The sequence below is a fragment of the Lottia gigantea genome (assembly GCF_000327385.1).
Source record: "Lottia gigantea unplaced genomic scaffold LOTGIsca_40, whole genome shotgun sequence".
In the NCBI taxonomy this organism is placed as follows: Eukaryota; Metazoa; Mollusca; class Gastropoda; family Lottiidae; genus Lottia; species Lottia gigantea.
In genome coordinates this window covers 1,609,818-1,634,830 of record NW_008709380.1, presented here as the reverse complement: position 1 = coordinate 1,634,830, position 25,013 = coordinate 1,609,818, and the positions used below count along the sequence as shown (strand labels likewise).

Sequence of the window (25,013 nt, the reverse complement as noted above, 5' to 3'; positions counted from 1 at the left end):
TTTTTGCTCCAATTTGTGAAAACTATATACCAAAATCTATAGAAATGTATCACTAACGTATCTGAAAGTTTTACCTAAAAATCGCCAAAACTTTACGTAAATGGTTATGTAACTTTTTAAAGTTCGTTATGCTTTTTGCAAGATGTTAGAAAATTACAGTACAGATTTGAGTACCATAAACGCCTAATTGTAGAGAAATATATCTAAATATAACGAGCCATTATAAGGGCAATCACCAACGCAAAGTCAAACTGCTTAATTAACACTTAGTACTCTCAAATAGATATGAATATCAGGTATAATCTACGACGTTTCTGATGATGAAAATGTTTTACAAAAAAGCGGAATGTCCCTTTAAGTTTGTTAGTTTACATTTCACAAAACCACTCAGTGATCCTGTTTGCTACTTTTATGGCATTCAAATTGCCAGTAACCAATGCAATATCCATTTTAAAATATAAAATCTGATCCCCAGAATCTTAATACTATCGCAAATTGTTCATGGTATGTGGTAGTTGCCTTGATGGACTAAGTTCCCAATCATCTACATAATAAACAATCGAGGAGAAATTTTGAAAAATGGATATCACTTTTGAAGTGCCATTATCATTTAATTTAAGTGAATCGAGCTTTGTTATCTTTTATATTTCAAATTCAAATTGACGTTTCGCGTTACCTTTGTCAGTATGCAATTTACATAATGGAGTATAGGATAGCTATTAAATTCTGGTGATCTCAACTGAGCGCATATTTTTGTGCATTGAATTTAATTGCTCGAAAAAAAAAATCTTAACCATTCATATTTATGGATGATTATAACCTTGAATCATGAGCGCGGGATACAATAAATTCGTACATGTTTATGCGAATAGGCGAGGTTCGGTGTCCGGTTCGGTGTACGGTGCGGGATTATCGATACAGTAGACAATAGAAGGAACGAATCATGCCCGCACCGTGTCCGCACCCGTACCTCGTGTGTTCTTATATTTTCGTTTGTATCGATTATTCCACACGGTACACCTCACCGGACACCGTACCTTTAGTGTAGACTAGACTATGTGTAAGAAGGGTCCATGTTGATGGAATATATTATTTCGTGAGTGTTATGTTGACCGATATATGTGTAGAGGGTAAATCTACTTTTCGATAACTCATTCATAATATCCAGGTCAACAATCTAAGGAAGTGATCAAAACACGTTTACTTTGACAGACCCATAATTACGACTTAACCATGAAATATGATGACCTACTAAACATATTGGGCGAATTCGGGAAATATCAAAAGCGTATTTCTCTTTTAATTGCACTACTGTACATCCCAACAGCTATTCAGACATTCTTAGGAGTATTAATTCTAGCTATACCCGACCACAGGTAGGTAAAATTTAAATAGAATACGCTCCAGGCTGACATTTACATTGTCTTTTTGTTTGTTTAATATTTCGTAGTCCTGCTGTTGCTGCTTATATACATAATGACTGTGCAGATACCAGCTGATGTGCTGTTACGAAATATCGATCGTCACGGTCACACTCTTGTGAATATACACTTACTCTTTAAGACATGAAATTAACGAAATAGGCAGTTCGTTGTATGATTCCAATTTTGTCAACACGCATGTTAATGTTAACACATGTTTAATGACAAACTATACACTAACAGAAAGCCACTCAAAGTGATAGTAAATAAATTTTTTTTATATCGTGGACACTCATAGCATCAATTATGGGGGGGGGGGGGACTACCGGAAGCTACTATTGATATCTATGTAGTTCCCCTCTAGTGACGTCATAAAACGCCTTAGTTTTAGTGGAATTGCAAGAACCACAGACGTCGAAATGAAAGTTGAAATGGTGCAAATTTATGCTACCAGTGTTTCCGATACACATACAAAGTTTCCTTTTATTTGGGCGGGTTTGGAAGAACAAACAAAACCTATCACGTGAAACACGTATTTCATCGCGAAATATAAACCATTTAAAATGTACAAATAAACGTAAAAGTGCCATTATTTTCTATTTCCAAGGTGTGCTATACCAACATTTCCTAATGATACTTATATGGTTCAAGATTCCTGGCATGCAGCGCAAATTAATCAGTCGATACCCAAGTTGTCGTCGTGTAAAATAATAGTTAATGAAAGTCAAACAGAATGTAATATGTGGGTATATGATACATCGGTATACACATCTACATTTTCGTCATATGTAAGTAGAACTACTTTATGTTTCAATAAAAATCAGTAAAAGCGAGACAATTCCGCCAATCAAAAATCTCGTCCAATGAATGGCAAAATCGGGAGTAAAAGTTGTGGAGCAGTATACTCATCCAAAGAGAAGTACCATCAGGTGTTTCGGAAAGAATAGTTTTCGACATCATTGGATCTGTCATTGTCGACGTGAGCGAAACGCTCGGTGCTGATCGGATTTTCTCAAATGCTACCATTTGCTCCTTTAAAAGCTTTGAATAAAAAAAAAAACATTGACATTCTTTGAATTTCTCAGATACAACTTAAGACGCAAGAATTGTACTAGTTAACTGTTTTTTTTTATATTCCAGATGGACTACGTTTGTGGAAATGAAATTTTCAGAACACATGGTAACATGGTCGTCTTTGGGGGGTCACTGGTAAGCGCTCTATTATTGGGCTTACTTTCTGATATGTAAGTATGATCATATTATATTTGTATTTAGACATATTGGCGATGGTCAATAAAGGATTAGCCGGATCTGTTACCGCTCTGAATTTGGGAAATTCACAAGGTCAGAGATGACTGAATCTTATAATGTATATTAGTCTAAATGATTATTTTCCAAAATCAAGTCCATCCAATTGTATCTTTAGCATTAAAAAAGACAATTTGGAATTCTAGAATATGTATTTCTTTCAACGATTCAGTGAGGTTCTCACGTCGTTATCGAGACATGAATAAATGATTTATCTTAGGATTTTCAACCATTTCCATTGAATTGTACTTTTAGAATTGGGAGAAAGAAAACATTAATGTTATCCATCATTCTGCTAATACTTAGTGGTATTGGTACAGCGTTAGCTGAATCTTACATCTTGTTTCTCATCATGAGATTGATAAGCGGAGTGTCTGGAACCGGAGTATTCATTACAGCTTTTGTTCTAGGTATACAATATACCAATTTTCTTTTTTCTGACCCTCCCACTTACTTTGCTCAGACGTTTTTGAAAGGTAACACCCATTTCACACACAAGTCATCCCGATGAGAATTGTGTATCATAAAGATGTAATGGTAGCATGAGATAAGCTTTTGGTAATCAGATGACCAGATCGTGATTAATTGATGTAATATTGTGGGCATGCGTACATACAAATTGATAGAACCGACATGAAGTCGGTTATTTCTTTTTGTCAATTTGATAATAAAGTGCTTCAGACAGAGAAGCTGTGCTACTTGAAACGACCCGTTGACGATTATATTTGCTGGTCATTTATTTGCTTCAGGGATGGAATTCGTAGGACCTTCCAAAAGAACTCTGTGTGGTATGGGTTATATGATATTTTGGGCAATAGGGCTGTTCATACTGGCTATGTTAGCATACTTCATCCGAGACTGGAAATATTTATCACTTAGTGTATCTGTACCTACTGTAGCCTTTCTCTCATATTATTGGTGAGTGACTTTGATTTTAGAAATCTAAAAATTAGGTCTTCTACATTCTGTATTACATTCAGCTCTTTGGGTCAACTGTTTCAGTTAAAAAACAACACTACTAATACACACAGAGACGTGATTTGCTTATAGGCAAGAAGCTGCCTTAGAATAACACACATTCGGGTTTTTTCAAAAGCAAAGATTTTATCTCCTTCTTTACTTAAATTGAATAGAGCAGTTTGAGAAAAAAAGGAATCGTCATTCGCTAAATAGCAGAAGTAGTTAGAAAATATTACAGGCCTTTTGCTTCGGGTACTAATAAATAAACCAAGTACTTTTTATCCGAAACCAATAATTAGTTCATGGTGATGGCCGTAAAATTTCTTAAGTGATTCGAATCGATTTGGTTAATACCCTTGTAGTCGTAGCTTAGATGTTACAAATACAGTAGAGTTGTCTCTTGATGCGAATGGAATTGTTATGACGTATATCGTGAAGATCATGTAAATTATTTTAGGTTGATGCCTGAATCACCAAGATGGCTCATTGCAAAAGGAAAGTTTAAAGAAGCTGACTTAATTTTAAGGCAAGCTGGTATTGTCAATAAAACTAAGTTAACGCCAATGATCTCAGAAGAATTAGAAGAAGAAGAAAATGTCGAGAGTGTCAAATTCAGTAAATTGTTCACCTCTCCAAAACTTTTAATAGGATCATTGATCGTAGTGTTAAATTGGTAAGCATTTTTTATCAGTAGCTTTGACTCTGGGAGACCACACCTACTCAGTTCCGGCTGCAGAACTTTAGATTGGGAGGGGCCATTTTGTAAATCAAGGTCTTAAATTCTGCATGTTATGCTCTAAATTTTGCATTAACTATTGCGCAAAATTGTCATAACTTTGCTGACACGTTATGCAATTGCAACCGGAAAAAGCATCGGATTTTCATTTTAATTAGCGTCAATTCGACTTTTTTAATTCAACAATCATGTTCTATGATATATTCTTGTACCAGGGCAGCTATTATAACGTTTCAAACATTTCTTTCGTTTTCAGGACTGTAATTAACGGATCTTATTATGGATTATCTTTGAGTGTATCCAATTTAAGTGGAAATGTTTACCTTAATTTGACTACATCTGCTTTATCTGAATTAATATCATACGTAATATGTATGTTATTAATGAATAGAATAGGACGAAAAAAGTTATATTGTTCGGCCATGTTATTGGGAGGATTCGCTTGCCTGGCAACCATCTTTCCTATTATTTTTATCAAAGAATGTAAGTACTGTTTTAAGACACATTTTGTTTTCAGGATATGATTATAAGTCAGTCTTTTGAAGTCGTTTTACAGTGATTTTTTACTGATATTAGATGCATGGGTAAATGATTTATTTCATTATTAAAGCCGTAGCGGGCAGAAATGATAACCTTTTCGCCATCCGATGTCTGTTCATTTTCCTTTATTATATGGATATTATATAGATAATATGCTTAAGGAACGGTTAATCTTGCCACTGAAGACTTCTCTTTCAGATTTCCACTTCCATTCTTAACAGAATTTGTTTTCTAATCTTGCTGGTGTTATTTTTCTAGCTCAAACAAGTATATGGATAACTAATACATTATCCATGGTAGGAAAACTTGGAGCTTCCGGAGCATTTGCTATAATTTATATTTATTCTGCCGAGTTATTTCCAACTGTATTGCGGAATTCTTTACTGGGTATAAGTTGTACATGTGGTCAAATTGGTGGTGCTTTATCTCCTTATATAGCCGATATTGTAAGTGTACAAAACTTTATAATTTCTCTAGATTTTTGTAAACAGTTTTCATAAATGGGAGCAAAAAAAAATCAAAATGTCCCTTTAGCGTTATATTTTATTTAGGTCAACCAATACGTTTTATTTTTTCAGAGTTTATTAGTAGATGGTGATTTAAAAACAGCTTTACCATTGATTATATTTGGTTCAACAACAATTGGTGCTGGACTGTTATCATTATATCTTCCTGAAACTTTGAATCAAAAACTTCCAGAAACTATTTCAGACGCTCAACAACTTTTCAGGTGAGGTTGAAAAATACTATAACTGGGTGCTATTTGTCTTCTCGTTGATGTTGTATGATAGGTTAACATTGGTTGTAGTTGTATCAAAAGCAGCCACAGAGCGGTCGATGAATGGATTGCTGTTCACAGCAATTCCATTAATGGCTGGGCATTCTTAAGTGAAGTGAATTATTGCTGTATTTCGAAAATGAATTTTATGATTGTTTTACAGCGGAAAGAAAGTCCGAATTGTTTTCGAACATGAACTACAAGAAAAAGATCTATGTCAAGAAGAAGATCTATAACAATGACGTCTGAAACACCATAACTCTTGATTACTATAGTTGTATTTCTGGCAGTAATGAGGAACTGTTAACTGGCCACGATAAAAACTTAGACGACAGACCGCACATCGGTGTGACTTTGCAGTGCCGTTACATGATTAGTGAACTTTCTGTTCCATCCATAGTGAACCATAGCAAAGGGTATATTTTTAAACATAAACGACAGTTTTAACAGAGATATTTGTTTTAATAATCATTATTTGGCACTTACAAACATTCGGGATTTTGGTTCTAGGGAGCAGGATCCTTGTCGTTTAAATGATTCAGAAACCATTTAAAAATAGTAATTTATGACCATGTCCATATACTTATCTGGTAAAATTGGTTTCAAGATAGAACAGATCTGAAATGAACAAGGAATAAATTATTAGTCAACATTATGGTTTCACAGATATGTCCTCAAGTAACAGTGCTGACCAATGTTGAAAGTTACCATACGTTATGTGTTAAAAACGAGTTTATGTTATTTTATGTTGATTTGTTCCCTCAGGAATCAAGAATAAAATATGCTCAAAAACTTTTTTTGGTCGTAATTCGATGTATTTTTGGATGTGCTTCAAATAACATTACACATTAATTTGAAGTCTCAATTTTCGATGGCGAGCTGTGATCACTGATTAGCTTGCTAAAGAAAATCCCATTTCTTAGACGTTTGCTTAAAAAAATGGCGAAACTGTCCCTTTAACACGAACTGGCCCAAACAATGTCACTTCTTACCGTTCTTGGATCATACCATCCTCTTGTACCACCAACAATATACCTTTCTCTTGGCAGTGGGTCGATCAAACAATTGGCGATACAATTTATAACGGGTAGAGTATTTTCATGGCTGCTACGTGGACCCTTATATTCGGGTGAAAAATCTGCTGAAGCAAATATGCTATCTATATCATATTTACAATAGGTGTATTTCACGCCTTCAGGAGAGCTTTCAAATTCTTCGTGTAACGTTTTCTTGTTATGATCTATCTGAAATGAAAAGGAGATATAGTGATTCTGAACTTTCATTTTCTCCATGTGGTACAAGGTGGTAGATCTACCTTAGTATTTTCTCTCGACTCTGCAAAGGTTATGGGTTTTTAGTAGGTTTGGAAAGTTCGGACCAAGTTTCCTTTGTTATTGTTCCAACGAATATTGAAAACGCTTATTTAATATGTTTTGTTATATCATAATATAGTGTTATTACAATCATTCAGTTATGGAAGAAAATTCTTACCAGATTTTTTGCGACAATAGCAGTACATTGACCATAATGTCCTGGCTCAACTATGCTGACTTTAATACCAAAGCGTGCCATTTCTAATCTCAATGAGTCTGAAAATGTTTCCATTCCAGCTTTTGACATACAATACGCCGCTGACAGCGCTCTGAATATAACCCCTCTTTCACTTGAAATGTTTATGACACGACCTGAAATGTCAATGATCTTATAAGTTTTAACCTATAACCATTATGACTGTAGTACTTTTAAAACCTACGTCAGAAATCCCAAACCTTTGAGAACTTGCAGACCGCTTAACTTCGGCTTATTGCACACCCATACATTATCGACTAATGTTAAATGATTCTAATGATTCCAAGAAGCGTTGTGGTTTTTTCACTGCATATGACTACCAATAGAAGATTAAGGTTAACAGGGGTTAATAGATATTTGTGGGGTTTTTCTTCTACTAATTATATAGTGAATAAGCTGGTTGAGAAGGGTTCTACTAAACCAAAAGCGGCACTGGGTGATGCAGAGGATGACCCCTACCTTGAGATTGACGAAGTAATGATAAAAACGCCTTTGTAACACGAACAGTACCAAATAGATTTATATCACAAACTCTGTCGATTTGTTGTAAACTGTTTAATTCTATAGGGCCAACATAGTTTATACCAGCGTTATTTACCACTCCCCATAACTCTAATTCTAAATAGTAATATCACATTTTCATTAAAATGGTTTATGTAATTAAAGAATAAACAAACTTGACCAAAGACTTCTTAAACAGCTAGTACCAGTAACTACTGTGAATACTTCATCAATGCTTGATGGGCGATACAAGATCAAAGCTTCCGTAATTTCAATATAAATAACAACTGCAATGATCTGTAGGATTCGACTTAACAACCAAAAGGATGTTGTTTCATATACAGTTAACGTATAAAACATATTTTCATTTCTGTATGGCGAATGTTTTCATAACAATTTGTATGTTCAACATAACGTTTGATTTTTTTGCTTTATGTCGTCTGGACAATCGTCCATCAATCAGTGATGCCGATTGAATTTACAAGCCAGCAGTTTTTTTAAGAACCATTTGTCATTGTGTGCACACAATAGATCATAGATCAACACATTGACTTACTTCTGCTTTGACATGCGTCTGTCACACACTGTAAAGCATTGGCAACACTATCATCACTAGTTACATCAAGAGGTACAATCTGTATACGATCAGACGATCTTGACTGGAGGTTTTTAGCACCAGAACCATCAGGTTTCAAGCAACCAGCAAATACTATGAATCCTTGATCATTTGTAAGCAAGGCAAGGTCAAAGCCGAAACCTATAATAAAAATGGAACTTAAATTGGAATTGGTAGATTTGTCAAGTCTGAGTCTCCCAGATGGCGCCAGTTCCACGCAGTAGATAGTTCAATCCGCCTCTTGAAACACATTCGTACAACAAATCATGGATTGTTTCATTGACCACTGTGACATTCTAGTGCCCTTCAAGCATATAGAGAAGAAATGATATAAAAATTTAGTCATAGCTAAAATACCCATCTTCGCAATATCAGTCTATTACAAACTTCGTACTTCTATCTTGACTGTAATAACCACTATTCTTGTATCATTGACTGAAGCGATTTGATTTGATTGCACGCTAGCGAATACAGCCAATCATAGGATTCAACAGAAAGTTTGTGAACACAAAGCCATAATGTTTACATCCTTTCTTTCAAGGGTTCTGATAGCCTGTATTCGCTGGTGTACAATCGAATCAAATCGCTGCAGTCTGTGATAAAAGAATAAATGGCTATTGCAAACGTCCATGATACAAGAAATGTGACTACTGCAGTCAAGGTATAAGTACTAGTCGGTAAAGTTGGACATTGTGAAGATGATATCTTACTTACCAGTGTCACAACCAGTTATAAAGATAGCTTTTCCTTTCACGTCTATCTTAGGTTTGTTTCTCTTTAAATAATACCTGGTACCATAGAAAGCAGCTATAGATAATGTTATCAGGGTCACAATAAGTATAATATTAATCCATAGAAAATATACACCAAGTCCAATAAGTATATATCTATAATATTCTACGGGAATTAAAGGTGGAGGATCCATTCTGAGACTGTAATTAAACGACACGGAAGGCTACATTGGTTTTTAATGGGGAATCTGTATTGTTTATTACTATATGGTACTATCTCGGAAACTTAAATCTATGATCATTTAAGTGTTTCGGTCACTTCGGGGGTGCCGAAAATCTCTACAAAACAGGGTCTAGTTTTTCCTTTCTCTACACCAGCCGGCAACAGTTACAATAGCTATATCAGAGGCTGGAATGGAGGCAGATGTTTCGGTTCATCACTAGAATTGTATTTCAATTTAGATTTATTAACCAATAAAATAACTGGTCCAGGCATTTTAGAGGACTAGAAATTTGCTCATTCATTCAATGCCTCATTCGTTTAAATACCTCCGACACGATTGGAATGGATCCAATGTATTTATTTGCAAAGATGTTTTATATAGACTTTTAACGGGTTGCTGCAACCTTTCGGGCAGATATAGGACATATCATTATACATCTATGTTACAGCTGATTCCGTACTATGTTTAATAGCTTGATTATAATAGCTATAGGCCTACCCGAATCTGCACTATTTTATGACCTAGAATGGGTTGTATTCTATGTTTTTTAATGATAAGAATAATCATTATTATCGATTGAACTTGGTAAAATAAAATGTGGGTCACAATATTCACGACTTCTGCAGCCAGCAGACAAAGCATGACCCCATTAACCGATATATAGGCTATTATGCAATTACGGTATCAACATTGTTCAAAACAGCTAATGGATCATCGACGCATAAAACATGGCACTTTTGGTGCAGGAGGAAATAAAAGTATTATTTACTTTACTTACATGTACTTCGGTGTGCAAATGGGCGGATATGAAGAAACCTGCAGTAGCCTATGTAAATACTACCCACGTGATACTTGATAACTATTCACGTTTATGTCGTACAGAGCTGTCCTATAATAGCTTTAGGTATATACCGGAGAACAAATAACACACTTTTTATTGAATGCTGAACAGAATCACTTAACTTTATCGCAAGAATATGTAGCACAATTTTATGAAGCAACTGTATGTCTATGTAATCTACCGAATGTGTTGAATGAAGGATAGGCCTACACCTTTCAGTGTGCAATGAAGGCTTTGCAAGAGCATAATTATATCGGCTTTTACTCGCAAAAATGGGTAACTTTAATTTTGTTCAATGTAATGGCTATATTAGACATTTAGGCTGCAGATCTTGATTATCTAGTTTTTTCACTATAGGGCTTAATTATAAGCTAATTACCCATATTAAGAAAATGGAGGGGATGGATAAGCATAATGATAATAAGTAGGCTTCGAAGCCTGCTATACGAGGTTCATGTGCAGAATAACTGGACGATCAAGAATCTACCAGGTTTTAAAAGAGTAATCTCCCTTTGTCAAAATGGACGTTAAGAAATAGAAATTTTTATGATTTTACCTGATTTTAATATTATTTAAATATTTTAGCACACTAAAACAAATTTTTGCAAATTTCAGAAGAAATAATGGAAATCAAGGCTATCATTGAAGGCACATGCACCACGAAATGTCCTCAAAGCGAAATAGATATGTAAGTAAACAATGCGATAGCCCACTGAACAGTGAAATCTGAAAGGAACTTAGTAGGAAGGGAATGTCTTAAATGTCAAAGATGTGTGAGTTGTCTGCATACATGACTTATAGTCATAGGCTTGCATGATATGATGAGTAATTAAGCTACACTTGGATTTTTACATGCAATCATTTTCCATGAAAACTATAGACCTATACACATATTATGTAAGCATATGCCAATGGATGGTATATTAGTCCATGTTGGCATTATGTTTAATCAATGTTAGAAAAATTCTTACCATGAATTAGATGCTTTAATTTTAATTTGATTTATTCAGGAGACAGAGAGAGGGTTTATTACATCCATTTGAAATGGAAGAACACAATCGTAGACAAAAACGGTATGTTTACTAATAATGTTATTATGTGCATTGCCAAGTCTGTAGTATAATGCATAATGATTTCAAAATTAACTGAAAACAATTCGTTAAGATTGACTTAATTGTAGCTTCTTTCTGTATTTTGTAATCTTATATCGTCATCTCCGATCTAGGCCGAGATGTGTTTTGGCTAAAATGGTGAAGGAATATAAAAGACCAGCTGCAGGTCAAGAAGAAGCAGATCCTGCAACACTCAGAACAGTACCAGTTTTACATGAAACTATTAACTATCTTTACACATGGTAAGTGAGATTCTTTCCAAGACTAGAGCAGAGAAAGTAATAATGGTTCTCACTTTTAAATTAAATTAAATTAGAGATAACCTTAAAAAAAAAAAACATGTCGAAGATTTTGAGATATGATTTATCATTTTGTATATTTGATCTTTTTACTCAAATGTTCTTTGGCCGAGTAGACCAGATCTTAAAATATTTGATGAAAACAGAGTTGAACTGTATGAAGTTTATCAGAAATGCTAGTGCAGAACTAATATTTTACACTCTTTTTTGGTGATGGGAAATGGGAGTTTTTAATGTAAATTATTAAGCTTTTTTTTCTTTTATTCACTATACATGGATGCAGATTTTGTTAATGTTTTTATTACAGTATTGTAGGACAGTCTAATATTGCCTGGAGTAATATTTATGATTATGTATTTGATCGATTGAGAGCAGTAAGACAAGATATGGTAATACAGAATATCCAGGGTTTAGAAGCAATAAGTTTATTAGAAAAGATAGTTAGATTTTATATATTTATGGTCTATAGGTAGGTTAGAGCCCAAGATTAACGTTTAAAGATGGTTTGTGTAATGCAATAGATTATCTCTAATTTAAGCCATATAGTAACTAATGATCCTTTGTCCCTAATAATACACTACCTTACATTGCCCTTCACATTCATAATACAATTATATCATGTAAATTTATTTTTCAGAATGGGAACAAAGATAACACCTACCTTTGACCCCACAATAAATAATCAACACACACAGGAATGTTTAAAGAGACTGCTCTCCCTATATGACAAAGTAGAAGGTCAACATGAAAATCAAATAGAATTCGAGTGCATGTATTTAATGTTTAATCTAGGAGATGCTGCAGCTTTAACTCATTACTTGGAACTTCCAAATAAAATCAGGTAAGTTCAGTTGTTCCATATGTTTAAGCTCAATTACATGTATTTCATTTATGTACTTGATTGGCTTTTAATATTTCTTTTGGGTATAACTGTCAGGCATGGTCAAATTTGACAAAAAAAAGAAAGAACTATATTTTACAAGGATAACAACTTAAGTTCATGAAGATCCAGAATTATATGTACCCATTTACAGCTGGGTCAGCAGGAATAACCAGTACAGATGACTGATATAATGATTTGACAGAAATAGCAGATATTTTTAAAGATTTCTTAAACTTAATTTGTGTTTTACTTTCCAGAAATAATGGAGTTTTAAAGTCAGCCTATCATGCTAGTATAAACTATTTATTGAGAAATTATATTAAATCTTTAAGACAAATAAGAAAGTTACCCTGTATTTTAAGTTTATGTGCAGCTCAAAGACATCTTGCTAAAATACAACTGTAAGTAATATATATATATATATATATATATATATATGTTATAATGTCTAACTGAAATTGGGATAAGTACGTATGAATTGATATAGCCAATGAATTTGAATACTCTTGGGATCTAGATGAATTTTTCTTTCAAGAAAATTATTAATATTTAAAATACAATTTGTGCCCCTTCTACAGCTCCCTAGGAACCCAAGTTTCTTCCTTGTTAGGACAAGAGCGTCTTTTTGTTGTCACACTTAAGTCTTATTTCAAAGAGATTAAAGAGTTAGATTAATATTCTACCTTGTCTCCTGATTTCATCTATGTCCTGGTTTCCTATCATTGAAAATAAAACATTTTTTACCTTCCAAATGATGACATGCTTTTGTTTGTTTGATAGTAATGTAGTATGTATATTTTATAGAAATGGATTATTTATGATGAGTGTAGGGTATACCAGTAAAAATAGTAAATATCCAACCTGTAAACTAGAAGAGTTATTATTATTTAACAGTCAAGAGGAAGTAGAAGATGTCTGTATTCAGTGTGGTTTAACTGTTAAAGATGGTGTTGTTTCATTTCAGAAATCACATTTTAAACAAGATGACAAGGTACTGTTTAACAGAATTTCATCTTATCAATTTCAAACTTACCATAAATTTTATTCAGAAGCCTTTTAACAGAAGCAGGCTTTGATTTTTTCCACTGTTTTGATCTGTTTTAAAGATTATGTTTGTGATAAGTAAGTATGAAGCTCCAATACAATATTATTATTTATCATTTCAGATATCTTGGAAACCATGGCAACTACTTGAAAATTTTATTAACAGAACAGATGTACCCATATTACTTTTGGGTAGTCAGTCATCATCATCATCAGATTTACCTGATATTTCACAGTTAAAATTAAACCCCAGTTAAATGATTCTCACTACACCCTTCAATATAGTGCTACCTGCCAGGTTATCATATCATACCCTTTCAAACTTCATTTTGAGATGAAATTAGTTAATGATTTATTATGTTCAAAATAGAATCATAAATTTCATGTTGTTTTTAAATTGATTTTAATGGGATTTTTAAAGATTTTTTAAGATCAATTTTATGTTTTCCTTGGCATATAATAATGCTACCTTTATCTCTTTTTAGAATGGAAATTTGAAGGTACCTAAACTTTATAAGTAGGGAACATTTAAGCTCTAAATCTTTTAGTTTATTTTAAAGAAACCATGCCACATATTTTTTAGCTATCATACTGTAGATCTAGATTTAAAGTATGGCTGTGCTTCATTAATTTGCTATATATTTTGTCCTTTTAAAATTCGGTATTTCAAACATGTCTTTTTACAAATACAAATGTGATACATGTACATAAATAATACTTTTTTGTAAATAAATTCTTTTGAATAAAGATTTTAAAGGAACAGAATTGGCTTTTTTGGGGGTTGATTTTAGCCTTGAATATATGTATAGTCTTCAGAAGTATTAGAAATGTACAAAATTGCACAATTCGCACTGGGAATTTTACTCACTTTTTCTATATGTGCCTTTTCTAGGTCATTTTAACATTCAATCGCAGATAATTCTGGACACACATGGATTTGAAGGCTCGAATTTCGACAGCGAGTTGTGAACACTATTACTGATTGGCTTAGCTAAAAATTCTCATTTCCAAGACTAAAGTATGATTGGTAAAAAAAAATGACTCACCTGACCTTTAAAATAATATATTTTGTTTGTTTTCGTAACCTCAATGTGAATGTCTGACTTAAGGATTTAATCCCAGTGTACTGAAGCTAGTTACTGGCATAACTAACCCAGAGCATTAAATTACACTTCATAATTTACACCAAAAGAACAATTATCATAATCAAAGCCTGGTTGTTAACAAGTATAACTTGAGAAGCACAATGGTTCTGAGGACAATGTTCAGTAGAGATCCAATTTTAATACATGCATAAATATGGTTAACTGACCACAGACTACGATGTTTCTCATCAAAAGGCTAGAAATGATGTCTTGAAGGATTATTTTGGAAGAATCAATACAAGAAATATTTATTTTAGTAGAAAATAAAATATCAATATACATGTACAAGGTAATTACAAAAGGAAATTTGAAATGATCACTTAAATTTATTGTGTAGGCCTATAATAAAACATTGATTACAAATTCTTAATCAAAAATAATGTAGTACCATGTGTGTCACCACAATGAGATACCTGAAAATGAGTATCATTCATTGGTCATTGAAAAGCGAGGTAGGGTCACTTTGGCAGTCCACATTAGTCTTTCGTTTGCTCTGCTTTTTAATCCAAATTCTTATTCTCTGGAATCTCTGACAGAATTTGCCAGTCATGTTTGGCAAAAATGTTTAAATTCACTTGCGGTGATGTTATCACATTTTGAGAGTCCTTGAGAAACATCATATAGCTTTTTTTATCACAGAAAGTAAAAATATATATGATCATAACAACACATCTCTAATGGATATCAATTTCAGCTGTATTAGGCAGTTTTAATGAAGATAATCCACCAAACGCCAATAAAGCTGCCACTAATAACATTGGTATAGCACAGTGAACATCTAATAACTCTCCAAATATAACATTACCCAAAATAGCACCTACTCTGGCAAAGGCTTGCTGAACACCGAATCCTGTAGATCTATAATAGAAAAATTGTTTCTGAAGCAATTTCATGCTTCTTACCCATAAGACACTACGTATGATTCTTACATAGAAATAACACACATGAACATAGTTCACAACTAATCACAACCTTGACTTAATAAGTTGAATTTTGAAAAAGCTGCAATATTTCAGCGAAGTCTTCAAATCACCTTTGATATGGCTTTAAATGTGATTAGAAGGCATTGCTGAAATATCAGCCCTTTTTAAAGATTCAACCTTCGTTCCTATGCTTTCAAATAAAAGGAGATGATTCAAATGGTGGTAAATTGTTTGAATAATGACCCTGTGACTTGGAATAGGCCTCATCAACTAATTGGACAAAAACAAAACAGTTTTACTTGCAGGTTATAACATATCAAAGATATGACTCTTAGTTACCAACAGTGCAAAGATTATAAATGCATAGAGCTTACCTGACTTCAGTTGGGAAGAGTTCAGCTGAAAGAACATCCAGTGAGTTCCAGCCAACAGTGGAAACAAGACCAAATAAACAGGACATTATTAAATTCTCTACTTTAGTTCTTACAAACCATATAAAAAATACACAAATACCAGATAACACCATACTAGAGGCTAGAAGACATAAAATGTATTATGTATGTTCGAGCAACAATATTTTTGCTCCTCCAGGGACAACTGAAATCCTAAACAACTTCAATATATTCAGAGAGCTCACACAGTGTATGAAAATATCATATAATCAGGTTTGCCCAGGAAATTTTTTGAAGACGGAAATGCAACTTACCCAATAAGTATTTTCTTCCAAGTCTATCCATACAAAATATAGTGAATATATTGGCTGGAAGGTTTGATAAAGCTGTCATAAAGCCTGCGAAAAATACCCAATTAGTTGGAGGATGGCAAGAATTGTCAGTGGTAGTGTTTAGTGTTGAATTTATTAAACCAGGATCACAAGGCGTTCCACCATATTTATCTATTCTGTTAAATAACTCTGGAAACCACATAAACAACCCATAATACCTAATGAAAATAAAGATTGAATAGTATAATTTTTGATTAATTAAAATTTTTAATTGCAGCGTGCAGTTTTTAAAATCAATTAATAAACTGTTCTCACATCACTAATTTTTCAATGATTTACTTGCAGATGCAAATCTAAATTAAGAAGGTATAGGTATGATGGAAGGTCCATCTTCAAAATCTCAAGCAAGCATGAACTTTGTTTTATGCCTTGACTCCACCTTTTTTTGTATCAAAGTATGCAGCGATTTGATTGGATTGTACGCTAACAAATACAGCCAACCACAACTATCGACAGACATTATGGCTTATTGTTTAAAGATTTTCTGTCGAGAACTCTGTATTGTTATATATGCTAACGTACATACCAACCATGTTTTGTATTTAACTTCCTTTCAAATTTTTTTTCTTACCCAAAAGATAAAGTAAAGTTTATGATAATCAAAATTATAGTTTGTCTTCTTAGATCTTTATGAAAGAGTCTCAGGGTAGTGGATAAAAGCTAAAAAATATAATTAATCAAAATATTTAAATTTCTTAATTTTAAATGTGGTTAAACTGTGGGTACATACGGAGAATAAGAATAAGATGTGAATTCTATTACTATATAGCTTTGCTCGTTTATGAGACTAAGGTACAAATGATGGCACATACAATGAATATGCCCTTTGATCTCAAGCATTCATGATGATAAATTTGGTGTTTAAAGTGAACTAACCTTTGTGATGGAATCTTTAGAGAAACAATGATACCATTTACCTACTGGTTTTGATGCCACTCTTTCCGATTGATCAAAATTATATTTATCATCTTCTGATAATACAAGATTTTTGACCTAAATTCAAAGAGAAAAGTTTTACATCATTAAAGGTATATTCTAGACATAATCCTATGTGCTATACATTTTTCACTTTGAAACATCTCAAATGATCTGCGATAGCTGTTTTTGTTCGAGGTGTCTATGGACAATGAACAGAGTTAGCTATTCTGTTAGTGGTGTCTATGCACAATGAACAGAGGTAGCTGTTCTGTAAAGTGGTGTCTATCAACAATGAACACAGTTAGCTGTTCTGTTAGTGGTGTCTATGCACAATGAACAGAGGTAGGTGTTCTGTAAGTGGTGTCTATGAACAATGATCAGAGTTAGCTGTTCTGTTAGTGGTGTCTATGAACAATGAACACAGTTAGCTGTTCTGTTAGTGTTGTGTATGCACAATGAACAGAGGGAGCTGTTCTGTTAGTGGTGTCTATGCACAATGAACTGTTCTGTTAGTGGTGTCTATGAACAATGAATAGAGTTAGCTGCTCTGTTAGTGTTGTGTATGCACAATGAACAGAGGTAGCTGTTCTGTTAGTGGTGTCTATGAACAATGAACATAGTTAGCTGTTCTGTTAGTGGTGTCTATGCACAATGAATAGAGTTAGCTGCTCTGTTAGTGTTGTGAATGCACAATGAACAGAGGTAGCTGTTCTGTTAGTGGTGTCTAGTATAATGTTATGAATGTGTGTGTACTGCAATATTTATATTAGGGGGCTGTTAGATTATAATTCTGTATAGTGACATAAATATACTCACAGTAAATTGATTCCTATGTTTATTTTGATGATGGATTCTTTTTAAAACATGGATGGCATCAATTTCTTTTCCTTTCTGAAATATCAACAAAAAACATTTAAATACATACTCTGTTCAATTCATAAGTGCAAAACAATGCTAAGTCACAAACCTAGAAGTTGATTGTCTTCTGTGCTGCATGCAAAACAAACGAAAATGTTGGCATGAAAATACTGGTTAACTAGTATTGACTTCTTTTCATCCCAACTATACCTTCACACTGCTTGATAATTGGTATGAAATAACGTCAATCCAGGGGCATTTTTTTAAATGTAAAATACATTTTTATCATTGGATTATGAAATTAACCTTAAAATCGATTTTAGTGATTGATCATTCAGATGACTGGAACACTAAATTCATCTTATTTCAAGTTTTCAAGAACTAAGCCCTGAATATAAACTAAGGATGAATATATGATATCAGCAATTTAAATCATCTAGGGAAATATAATTATATACAATCAAATGTACCTGAAGTAAAAATTTTGGACTTTCAGGCATGATAAAGAAAATGGCTGCTGAAGTAAAACTTGGAATGGTACAGAATGCTACAAATATTCTCCAACTATTATACAAGAATGAAGGCGAGGAATAACCAAAGTTTTCATGTGGAACAATTAACCATGCCAGACCTGTAATGCAAAAAAATAAAAAAATAATCCTGCACTCTAAATCTGGCTTATAACGCTTTAAACCTGGCTTATACACACTAAACCTGGCTTATAACACTCTAAACCTGTCTTAAAACACTCTTAACCTGTCTTATATTTCTCTTCGAGAAATTTGACATTTGAACTTAATCGCAGTCAAACCGAACAACATATTTTCATTCTAATAGAAGCTAAGATTGAGTGATTAAATCAATTAGTAAGATGTGATCCTTTTATAATCATTATAAAGCTTGGAGTCAAATCTTACCTGCTGCCAATATATTCCCTCCCATCCAAAATGTTGCTAATAAACTAATCATACCACCACGCTTATTTTTAGGTTGAAATTCAACAAAATATGTAAATATTACAGGTATACTTCCACCAACACTAACGTTAAAACAACATATATTAATTTATAGCCTTCATAGAAAGAGTTCAAAAGGCAAAATTTTATACGATTTGTTAACTAACAAATAATAATAATAATTAATAATTAATAATAAACAATAATAATAAAAATAATAATAATTAATAATCAATAATTAACAATAATAATAATAATAATAATAATAAACAATAATAATAACAATAACAATAATTAATAATAATAATAATTAATAATTAATAATTAATAATAATAATTAATAATAATAATAATAATGATAATAATTAATAATTAATAATAATAATAATAATAATAATAATAATAATAATAATAATAATAATAATAATAATTATAATTAATAATTAACAATAAGAATAATAATAATAATATCTTTATTACAAAAGGGTAAAAAAATTAGGCCATACAATACCAATGAGCATCCAGATCCTGAGTCTTTCATTCTGCCCCTCATTGATGCCAAGTATTGTTTCTTTTATATGCAAACTCTACAGGTAATTCTTGCAACTTTTACCTGGGATTTGACTACAAACCTTGAATGATATACTTACCCAATACCACTTATTAATCTGAACAATAGAAATAACCAAAAGACTTGAGAGGTACTAGATAATAAGGCTCCAATACCATTAAGACTTAATGACCACATCAATACTGACCGTCTACCAACACTATCAGCTAGTGATCCCCAAAAATACCCCCCAACCATCATACCTACCGAAAAAAATAGAAAATCTTCAGGTTGCTTAAAGAGAGCTCTGGTTTAATAGCCATTCAAAGCATGTCACCAGATTGGTTGTAGTCAACATGAGGTCATTTTGATCTACTTGGGTCATCAACATGGTCATCCAGATTCCATCTCTTAACAGAAATCTCAACAAACTGTGATGTTTTGTGGCAGTTGCCAGTCACAAGTTTAACATGAACATAAGTTGACTGGCCCATAGATATATCGAAAAAATATGACAAGGTCACAACACTCAACAGGTTTGGGAATAGTCCAGACACAGGTATTATACATGTCACATTTCATAAGCCAATATATAATAAAAGGTAAAGTTTAAAATGGCTTACCAACGAAAACAATAGCATTGAGCCATCCTTTATCAGAAGATGATAAATTTAAGTCATTTGAACATGAAGCTGATGGAATTAAAAATGAAACGGACAAAACTTCTACGGCATCACTGGACACTGCCCAGCCACACAATAACACCAAAAATACGTGGAATTTTCCATACCCTATAATATAAAAGTATATAATGTTGTGGTGCTGTAGAATTTTGAGGATTATTTTTAGGTTTTTTTAGGAAAATTTAGTGTTTTTTAATCCTTTGAATCAAATAGTGATTAAATATTATATGCCTTAATCTCAAGATATGCCAGATTTACACTTGATAATTGTGTTCTTAACAGTTAGTGGTCAAAGGGTTAAATCATTACTCTTTAACTACGAACAGAAACTGAAATGAATGGAGTTTTACGTCATATTTTTCTGCATCATGTTGTCTAATGAAGATGAGAAACGCCATGTAGGGTGTAATGTGAAATTTTGGGAGTGGCATCAGCCTGCTCCTTTTCGATTTGCAACTGTCGAGAGATCTTTAACATGCACAGTCTGTGGCGCAGAGGCCTTGGTTTATAGAGTTTATTGTCCCATCAGAACTGACATGTGGAAACAGGATTGAAAAACCTGCTGGGATTGAACTCAAAAATATAAGAGAATATTCTTGTGATTCAAAAAATATTAGGATCAAAGGCAACAGGAATACGAGTGTATAAACTAAATTTACCTGTTTGAGATATTCCCTCCTCATAAGTATAGAGACCTTCAACATGTCTTGGTCTAGATGGGGATTGTTGGTAATCTAAATTAAAATAAATAAAGTTCTTTAATTTAATGAGATACTTTGCTTCCTGGGACAATCTGTAAAACTCTACATTTCTTGCCTCGTTTTCTGTGCTACCTCACTCCCTGCAGATCTTATATCATTTAAAATATGTTTATCATTTCGCCAATCAATAGTGTGATTGAAATAAACAAAAGACACCATGTGACCTGAAATATTCAGAATTCAATGTTGAATGTCGTCACGTCATTTATTAAAATAGGATCTTGACTGAAATGCGGAATGTGCACACTCAAGAGTAAGATTTCATTATTATAGGGTACCAATTCCATCCCAGCCCCAATTAAATAAAATACAACACACAACAACAAGACCATACTTGTAACATTAACAAAGGTATATAAATACAATATATAGCTACATCATTACATTATAGATCCTTCTCAAACAGCGACCTTACTCTCCCCTCATTTTGGTTTCTTACTATATATATTCTCCTGAGGAAGTTGATCAATAACTAAAAGCGAGCGGAATAAGAATTGACATTCATATGACCACAAACACAGGCATTCATCTGAATACGATAAAATATACCATAAGATGGACATTTCATTAAGCAACATTTGCATATTGAACATTTGAACTTGGATTTTAACTTCATTAATCATTAATCCAATTGACCTTCTCTAATGAAAATAATACATTGTTACATTCCCCTACTTGAGAACATTTCTATGTGCCAAGGTACCCATGTTCTCAAACTATAATTGTTCAAACTAAGGTTTAAACTCACAGCCATTTTCCATCAATGGTTTCAGAATACAAATTAATGAAGACCTTATTATAATACTTCAGCCACATAGCAAATTGCAATATCTTTTCTTTTTCAAGAGCATGTTATAATTCCACTTAATCTTACAAATCACAATATAACATAATTACCTTGGTCAGATAAAATAAAACGTGTTTCATCATCTTCCATCCTAAAATACCCTAATGCTAAAAGCTATAACAGATTTTTGGGAACTCTGTGCCTACATTTAAATATTTAGTTATTCTACCGTTGGTCTGAATCATTATTCAATTTTTTAAAGAGGCAATCCGCTTTTTTGTAGGTAGATACAATTTTCGTGTTCACTAGCATTATTGGTGTGAAAAGGCAAGAGATCACTCCACAAATATACATAAATGACTTAGTCATTTATTCAGTTTTTCATCAAATGTCATATACAACCAAATGAATTCAAATAGACATAATGTCAAAAGTATCAGCTCTATTTACTGTTAACTGTCTGTGACGGTATTTTTTTATCATTCAGTTCTAATATATATATATTTTATCATTAATATCTATTGTTCACACTACAATTTTATAGAAATATCTTAACATCAGTTATATATAAATATTGAAAGCTTTTCAACTTTTACAATGCTTTTAAAACCTATTGAATCCGAAAGTGAAACCTTAAAGTTTGACATGCACAGCCAAACCAGATATAAGGACTTCCTTTGTCAGGCACGTAGCTAAGGCCTCCATTTCCCCAGTTGGGCTCATGTTAAAGAGATATTCTGATTTTTTAAGTAGGTTGAAAGTTAGGAGCTTTATTTAATGAAAACTGTAGACCAAAATCCTGAGAAATTGTCACTTGTCTTATCTGAAATTTGTCACAAAAAACATATTGCAGTTATTTTTTAAAATACCAAAATTTGAAAAGTTTACATAAACTAGTTTAATCTCATGTCAAATATTTGAGCTGCTTTAATATATTTCTTTCCCCCCTCCCTTCTTGGGCTAACTTAGGGCCTGAACTTTGAATACCTCCCCCTCTCTCTTCATGTAGGGATATAGGGAAAAGAAGTTTGTAATGTGAACATGGTTTAACATCATTAAAACCAGATGTTACATCAAGTTATCTTTCAGTTGTTATTAAAGGGGAATTCCGTTTTTTTTGTTATAAAAAATGACATTCTAGATTTTGGTTTTCAGATCCATCAAATTACATAATATAGTGGTACTATAAATATAATATAAAAAACTCTTTATGTAGATTACAAATTTAGCATAAAATTTTGTGTCAAAGTTTGGATTATATGAAATATTCATTAATATTTTCAGGATGTTAGCAGCCATTGGCACCATCAATTTTGTTCAATGGCATCTGATATTTGGTACAGGTCATTTCATTGGTTCTGTGATCAATTTCCAGAAACAGGGAGACCCTGTGGTATTTAATTTTTAAATTACACATCCCAAATATTGTTTAACATTAACATTTTAATTAAAAATCTGCAATTGGTTGAAAATGAAACTTTCTTTACCCCACTATAACATAAACCTCCAACTTGTGTATTTGGTGGCTTATATCTATAATCTGCGTTCTGGAGATCTGGAGATCTGGAGATTGACTGATTTAAACAAATTTCAATTACTTTTTACAACCATTTAAACATTATTTCAAAAAGATTTGTACCCCACAAACTGATCTATTTCAAATAAATTTTTGTGTAAATTATGAATATATAATCAGTTTTAAATCTACAAGGCTCTTTTATATTAAGATTAAGATTTTGGCAGAAAAATTGTGACTCTGTGAAATATAAATCCTTTAGCCATCCAAACAGTTTGGTAAATAAAGTTTTATATTTAAGTCATTTCAGATTTTTAACTCCTGTCTCACATGATCAAAATCATGTGAGAAAATAGGTTAGTTTTATACATTTCAGAGTGAACCAAATTTTTGGGCTGCATAATTCAAAAAATAAAAAGCACATGATCTCCCTGTTTCAGCAAATTGATAACATTCTTTCTGACATGAGCCATAGGCCCACTCAATATCAGAAGAGCCATGAACTTTGAGATCCGCACTACAGCTACAGCAGAGCTTAAAAGCTCTAAAAACGCTTCTTCCAGTTTCTTGGGGTGGACAATGCCATCTTGAGAGACAATGCCATATTTAGTGACTTGTATAGGGTAAGGTAGGGATGGCTATAGGCCCTATCTTTCATTTTGTTGAATAGGTCCTTTTTGGGTTAGTTTTTTTTTTATGTCTGTAACAGTTCTTGTAAAACAAAATATGTGTGTAGGGTGACAACACCTTGTGCATGATCAGACAAAATAATGAAAAGTTATTACAGCTTCCAAATATCCTGTTAAATTCTTAAGTCAACAGTTCTAAGGAAATAAGAATAAAGAAGATTCTTTATGGCTTCTATTACCTTGATTGAAAGTAGGGCTGCTCGATTCATCATAAAAATTTTCATCGCCATCATCATTTTGGAGAAGCCTTTCATTTTCGTTATTTAAGCTAGCCATGATCAATTGATTCGGTCCAACAGGACCAATATATCGATAAGTTAAATCCTTAGCCCATTTACTTTGGGTACATTCTTATCGAAACTAAAGATTGTATATCATATTATATAAACTGATGGGAATCTGCCTTGACTTTTGAGTTATTTCTTGCTTTGACGTTAAATTTTTCATTGATACAAGCGACAAATTATGGTGTAAGCGACCGGGCACCTGCTATTCAATGATATAATCGCCCACCTTTGCGTCAAAACGGACAAATTAAGTCTGTCGCAGAAAATACAAATGAAACTACATGGTTCTTACATGGAAATAACACCCACGAACGTTCACAGCCATTTTGAATTTCTACCTTGACTTAAAAGTCGAATTTGTAAAAATCCATAATATTTCAATAAAGTTTTCGAATCACACTTTAAGCAAATTTCTCATTGTGATAAAAAGGCATAGTTGAAGTATAAAGCTTTTTTAAAAAATCGACTTATTCAGTCAGGTACAGATTCAAAATGGCTGTGAACTATGTTCGTGTGTTACTTCCAAGTAAGAACCACACGTAGTTTCGTAAGTCAGATAAAATTGTTACGGTACATGTTAAATTTCAAGACGA

The 25,013-nt window shown here is 32.8% G+C and overlaps 4 protein-coding genes across 4 annotated transcripts; 2 read left to right on the top strand and 2 right to left on the bottom strand.

The window, feature by feature from the left end:
• Positions 1–1,233: 1,233 nt before the first annotated feature.
• On the top strand, positions 1,234–5,699 carry LOTGIDRAFT_122416 (hypothetical protein; the record flags this gene model as incomplete). The annotated part of the gene is made up of 9 exons (XM_009060050.1): positions 1,234–1,376; positions 2,029–2,209; positions 2,562–2,665; positions 2,985–3,139; positions 3,479–3,647; positions 4,147–4,362; positions 4,682–4,912; positions 5,234–5,415; positions 5,557–5,699. 9 exons carry the CDS (start codon positions 1,234–1,236, stop codon positions 5,697–5,699), a joined length of 1,524 nt encoding a protein of 507 aa, XP_009058298.1.
• A 485-nt stretch (positions 5,700–6,184) lies between these two features.
• Positions 6,185–10,483, bottom strand: LOTGIDRAFT_233518 (hypothetical protein). The gene is made up of 7 exons (XM_009060049.1): positions 10,163–10,483; positions 9,144–9,361; positions 8,370–8,570; positions 7,772–7,930; positions 7,235–7,428; positions 6,736–6,987; positions 6,185–6,361 (listed from the first exon to the last, which is right to left on the bottom strand). The coding sequence occupies exons 2-7, from the start codon at positions 9,352–9,354 to the stop codon at positions 6,293–6,295; spliced, it is 1,086 nt and encodes a 361-aa protein (XP_009058297.1). The 5' UTR covers positions 9,355–9,361; positions 10,163–10,483; the 3' UTR covers positions 6,185–6,292.
• Positions 10,484–10,754: 271 nt separating this feature from the next.
• Positions 10,755–12,481, top strand: LOTGIDRAFT_217570 (hypothetical protein; the record flags this gene model as incomplete). Its single annotated transcript, XM_009060048.1, has 5 exons — positions 10,755–10,913; positions 11,236–11,298; positions 11,451–11,579; positions 11,944–12,105; positions 12,274–12,481. Exons 1-5 carry the CDS (start codon positions 10,849–10,851, stop codon positions 12,479–12,481), a joined length of 627 nt encoding a protein of 208 aa, XP_009058296.1. The 5' UTR covers positions 10,755–10,848.
• A 2,448-nt stretch (positions 12,482–14,929) lies between these two features.
• LOTGIDRAFT_191516 (hypothetical protein) lies at positions 14,930–24,900 on the bottom strand. The gene is made up of 12 exons (XM_009060047.1): positions 24,313–24,900; positions 21,040–21,114; positions 20,321–20,488; positions 19,798–19,960; positions 19,109–19,230; positions 18,662–18,822; positions 18,150–18,224; positions 17,582–17,656; positions 16,987–17,075; positions 16,338–16,573; positions 16,006–16,165; positions 14,930–15,566 (listed from the first exon to the last, which is right to left on the bottom strand). The coding sequence occupies exons 1-12, from the start codon at positions 24,407–24,409 to the stop codon at positions 15,383–15,385; spliced, it is 1,605 nt and encodes a 534-aa protein (XP_009058295.1). The 5' UTR covers positions 24,410–24,900; the 3' UTR covers positions 14,930–15,382.
• Between the last annotated feature and the right edge of the window lie 113 nt (positions 24,901–25,013).